The 5,186-nt window shown below is 58.7% G+C and overlaps 1 protein-coding gene across 1 annotated transcript; it reads right to left on the bottom strand.

Moving 5' to 3' along the window:
* Positions 1–447: 447 nt before the first annotated feature.
* MYF5 (myogenic factor 5) lies at positions 448–2,004 on the bottom strand. Its single transcript, XM_059473007.1, has 3 exons — positions 1,498–2,004; positions 939–1,014; positions 448–801 (listed from the first exon to the last, which is right to left on the bottom strand). The coding sequence occupies exons 1-3, from the start codon at positions 2,002–2,004 to the stop codon at positions 608–610; spliced, it is 777 nt and encodes a 258-aa protein (XP_059328990.1). The 3' UTR covers positions 448–607.
* Positions 2,005–5,186: the final 3,182 nt, after the last annotated feature.

The following is a 5,186-nucleotide window of genomic DNA, read 5'->3' as shown; positions in this document are numbered from 1 at the left end:
GAGAGGATAGAAATATATGACTGTGAAATAGTAATTTTACTTTGCAGAAAATAAAGGAAACTCTGCCCAGAACAGGATATAGTGTGAGAATTTAAACGTCCACGTTTTTGTTGCTCCATGAGTGATCTCAGAATAGTACGCACTGGTGGAAGGAGAGACGAGGTCCCAGGGCCCAGCCCGGCAGGACACCCCACGTCCCGGCTGGGGACCGCCGTGGTGGGGGCGGTAAGAGGGGGTGTCCCGCGGGCAGGAGCCCGAGCTTGGGTGGGGGCTCAGCATGGATGCTAGCGGGCGCCCCGCAGCCGAGCCTCGCAGCCCTCCCCCATGCCAGGGAATGCACTTAAAGAACCAGCCGGCCAGACAGCTCTCTCACAGCACGTTTTATTTGCAGCGATGATTCCAGGGCAGCGCGTTTGTCCCGAGCCCCGGGGCCCGCCCGCCCTGCCGGGGTGCGGGCAATCCCTGGCCGGGGGCGGGCGCGGCGCTTTGCCTGCAGCCCCAGAGGGAAGCGGCGGCCCAAGGGGCTGCGGGGCCGCCCCTCTCGCCCGAGAAGCGTTAGCAGGAGGCGGCCCTGGCGGCAGGCGCGGGGTGCCGGCCCTCGGGCCCCTCATAGCGCCTGGTAGGTCCGTCGGGGCAGCGGCGTCCCGGGCGTCTCCGGCCCCGAGTCGATGCTGGCGCTGGGCGAGAGGGAGTCGGCGTCGCGGAGGGACAGCCCTGGCTCCTCCGCCGGGGAGAGACGGTCCACGATGCTGGAGAGGCAGTCCAGGCTGGACAGGGCGCTGCTCTGATCGGCGGCGTAGCCTGGGCCGAGGGGAGGGCCGGGGCAGGGCAGCGCGTTACCGCGGGGCGCCGCGCTGCCTCCCCCCAGCGCCTCGGGCAGCGCGGAGAGCCCGGGCCCCGCCTCTACCCGCAGGCCGCGCCGCTCGAGTCGCGCTTACCGTGAGCCATCTCGGCGCAGTAGACGGCGTCGAAGCCGCTGCCTCTCGCCGACCAAACGGGACTGCCACAGTCGGCCTGCAAGACAGCGAGGGGCGAGTGCCGGCCCTGCCGCCCCCGCCCAGGGGCCAGCGGGGACGCTCCCCGAGACGGGAAAGGGCCATAAAGGCCGGCGGGGAGGGAGCGAAGCAGCCGCCCCCAGCCAGGCTCCCACTGGCCCTGGGCAGCGCCTTCCCCATCTCCCCCAGCCTTACCCCGCTAGGGCCTTGCTAAGGGACAGCAGAGGGGACGCCGGGGGCCGGGGCCTTGCAGGACAGGGGGGACAGCCCTCAGACAGCGCTACCTCCCCCTATGCATCCCCGGAGAGCCCAGCTGCGTGTCCAGCGGAAAACCTGGGAAGGGGCCTGTTCCAGGGCAAACCGCCCGCCTTTTCCTGATGTCCGGGTGCGTTCGGCCCGTCCCACACCCATGGGACTGGTCCCACGGCGTTGGGCCGAGGGTGACCTGCCCGCGGGCCATCCTGGGGTCCCCACAGCCCCATGGCTCCTGCCTCTGTCTTACCATCCCGTCGGAGCAGCTGGAAGCGGGGCTGGTCGGTTCGGAGCAACTCTGTCCCGGCAGGTGATAGTAGTTTTCTACCTGTTCCCGCAAGAGCTCCTGGAGGCTCTCGATGTATCTGATGGCGTTTCGCAGGATCTCTACTTTGGGGAGTCTTTGGTTGGGGTTGGCAGTGGTGCATCTCTTCAGGGTCTCAAAAGCCTGGTTCACTTTCTTCAGCCTCCTCCTCTCCCTCATGGTGGCTGCCTTCCTTCGGTCCATTGTGGTGGATTTTCTTTTGCAGGCTTTGCAAGCCCACATGAGGCAGTGACCAGCTTGATGGTGGCCAGTGGGAGCTCGGACATGCTCCTCTTCCTCGGAGCAGCCGGGCTCGGGGGGCTCGTGGGCGCTGAAAGGAGGCAGATCCCTGGGCTCAAAATCCTCGGGGAACTCGCCCTCCGGGGAGGAGAGGCAGGAGCTGTCATAGAAGAGCTCGGACGGGGAGAACTTGCAGCTGTCCATCACCTCCATCCCTGCTGCGGAGGCGTCAGTACGGGACCGGCTCTCGGCGAGGCGCTCCGCAGCGCGCTGGGGCAATTTCCTCCGTAATTAGGGACCCGAGACCAAGTGTCCTTCGGCTGATGCGGGGGGCCCTTATATATACATGGAAAGGGAGGCTGGTCCGCAGAGGCCAGTCTTTATTAGCATATCCCACCACAGCCCCTGCCGGGAGCTGTCTGGGCAAGCCCCCTCCAGTCCCCAGGAGACAATTTGCTCCGCACCGCTCCTTTGGAGCGCCGAGAGATGGGCACTTTTCTAATGAACGACCTCCCAAGAGCTGATTGCGACATCTCCGAATTTCCAACCAAGTCTGTGAATTTGCAGTTTGGCATGGAAAGAGACAGAGGGGCAGTGGACGCGCACGAACCACTTGTCAGTGGCTCCTACAGACCCCTCTCTCGTCTCGGTGTGCACATCTCCCGTTTCCCATCACACGTTTCCTTGGGAGGGACACCTATACTGTCCACTTGCACATTTTTATTTCCCACATCCCGTGATCCAGGTCTAACCTGAAAAATTATAACCTTTTTCTTAGACCTGTGTTTATTTATCTCGAGGAGCTCTTTATCCAGTAATGAAAGTTGTGCCACCAACCGCTCAAATTTGCAGATTGAGGGACAGCAATGCACAGCTACTTGTGGCCAGGAGAGACGAGGAGAAGGGAAACCAGATTTTAGTGCTGCCGGATCGGATCACAAGGGAAGGTACTCACGAAAGAAAAGTGTATGTGTTTGCTCCGAGACAAATCCCTTCCCATTCTTTCTCCTCCTCTTGTGACCTGGAGCTGCTAGGGACACAACAATCAAGCAGTGCCTTGGGCTTGCTAATTTTCTGCTTTCAGGCAAACTTGTACCGTTACAGATGCGTCCCAGCTGCCAGTGCAACAAACCCCTCCTGGAAGTGTAAAATTTCTAACCCCGCAATCCCTAAGTAACTTTACACAAGGGGACAAAAGCCTTGCGGAGCCCCAGCCGCAGCAGTAGCCGAGCGGAGCGGTGCAAGGGTCATTAGAGTGGTAATGAAGCCATTTAACAGGCATTTGCTAACGCGCTGGAATCCTTTGGTTTCGTCCAGGTGGCTTTTGTAGCTGAGGAAAATATTATGAGAAGGCAAAGGAAACCTTCCCTACCTGGGAATAAAATTATGTGACCTAGGCTAAGTCAGACGGAGAGCAAATGACCCAACAGCGGTTCAAACGCAATGGAGGTGGCTTTTGTGCCCAGGAAAAAGGCGCCTTCAGTTAGCCTCTCTTCAGGAAGGGGTGATGCGGTGGCACGGCGAGCCGCCTGTCTCCAAGTGAGCAAGGCCGGTAGGGAAGCATCTCCTGAGAGAGATGCCCTGTGGCAGCGCACACGGCCGGGAAGCTCTCCGGTCCGCACGGGCAAGGCGGGGAAAGGCAAGCAGCGCGGCCTGTGCTGGGGCTGGAGGGAACCCATCCTTGTTTCCCCGCTACCACCATCCCTGAACCCCCACAGGCAGACTGCCACTCTTAGGCTAAATTTTTTTCCTAAAAAGCAATCATGCACACACCCTTCTTCCTATGAAAGGCTGCAAAATTATCTAAAAGCTGGGGAAGGCTACATCTGCACTGCTTTGGTTTACTTGGGGCCATAAACACGGGGAGCCCCTTTGAAATGAATACTGTATGAAAAACAGGGAGATGATAAAAGAGTAAAGTTACAGAATGGGAAATCTCAGAATTTCAGGCTTCTGCCTCTCTGAGGTGCAGGTTGCTGTTTTGTTGGCCCACATCTGAAACAGGACAGTTCCCTACTGTTTTCCTAAGACAGCACCAGTCAGGAGGGGTTCTGCTCAGCAGTAACTTGAACTCTTCACTGGGCTGTGGCGTGCACACACACAGACATAGACAAACACACACACGCAATTTCATTTACCGCGTTCGCGCTGGCTAAAATAGACCTGTTTACATATTTATGCTTCGTGCACAAATAAACTTGATCTTTAAAGTGCCGGTTGCAGTTCCGATCACTTTTCTGGGTTGGTGCATGCTTGGGTTCTCTCCAAGCATGCACTGTAGATCTCCCGGTGCACAACGCCAAGCCCCTCAATCCCGCTCTCCTGGCATGCACAGCTTTAGCTCGCAGATTTGACTCTTAACTCAGAGGAGCTGGGCTGTTAAGAAACGTGCTTTTCCCCAAAAGTATTTGAAGAGATGGGAAAAAAATATAATTCCTTTTTCCTTGAATATTTTTTGGGAAATAGAAGAAACCATGGAAGGGTCTGTCACTCAGGAAGAAAAAAAAATCAGTAATTAGTATCCCTTAAGGAGCCCCCGGCTCCTCTGGTAAAGTGATCTCAAAACAAATTTGCAAAAATGCAGTAGGCGAGTGGAACCAAAGAAAGGGGGGAGAAAACACGCACTGCAAGGCCGGCTAATGAGGCTGCTGGCGAAGGGCGGGCTGGGGGAAGGGGGAGGATGGTGCTGCATTTCAGGAGGCTCAAGTCTGGAAAGCGGGAGCAGCCTTAGCATCAGACACTGTCTGCTCCTGTGGGCTGGTAGAGAGAAAGTGGTGAACGTGTCAGGATCCCTTTAAATGGTGTTCCTCACCCCAGCCGTCCCCACTCCTCAGGAATCGCCGTGCCGCACCAATTCCTGGAGGGATTCCATCCAATGTGGGCACCTTCTGCAGAGCGTGCCATCTTTTCCCAAGTCCCACACCTTTATATTTAAGAGCAGAAAATCCTACCGAAGCCATAAGTCACGGGACTGAGGGGGTGAGAGGTGTTTGCGGTCCCCCCGGGCGCACCCCCAGCCCCGGCACTGGGAGCGCCTTTGCGCGGTGCCCGGCCCGCTGCCCGGAGCGCACCCGCGGGCCCGCGCAGGGCGGTGAGGAGAGCGCGTAACCTCACGGTGCCGAGCAGCTCCGCCCGGCTCCCGCCGGCAGCGGCACCGAGTGGGCACGGGCATCTCCTCCGCCATGCCCCCACCACAAAATCGTTTCCCAGTCGGGCTGGCGGGGCCGGGCGCTTCCAGCCGTGTGAGAAACGTTTGGTTCCCCCCAGCGCTGGGAACCGTGCGCACCTAAGTAAACACATTAGTACCTGCCAGAGGGAGTTGTATAGAGGACAGCTGAAGAAGGCATTGGCCTCTGATGGCTCCCCGGGACTCCCAGGAGAGATCAAAGGGACAC

Source organism: Ammospiza nelsoni, chromosome 5, assembly GCF_027579445.1.
Source record: "Ammospiza nelsoni isolate bAmmNel1 chromosome 5, bAmmNel1.pri, whole genome shotgun sequence".
Taxonomy (NCBI): domain Eukaryota; kingdom Metazoa; phylum Chordata; class Aves; order Passeriformes; family Passerellidae; genus Ammospiza; species Ammospiza nelsoni.
This window is presented reverse-complemented; position numbering and strand designations above follow the sequence as displayed.

Coding starts and splice junctions, on each gene's coding strand:
- MYF5 (XM_059473007.1), bottom strand. CDS start 2,004: ATGGAGGTGATGGACAGCTGCAAGTTCTCCCCGTCCGAGCTCTTCTAT. Junction 1,015..1,497: donor CCAGCTGCTCCGACGGGATG/GTAAGACAGAGG, acceptor GCTGTCTTGCAG/GCCGACTGTGGCAGTCCCGT. Junction 802..938: donor CTGCGCCGAGATGGCTCACG/GTAAGCGCGACT, acceptor CCCTCGGCCCAG/GCTACGCCGCCGATCAGAGC.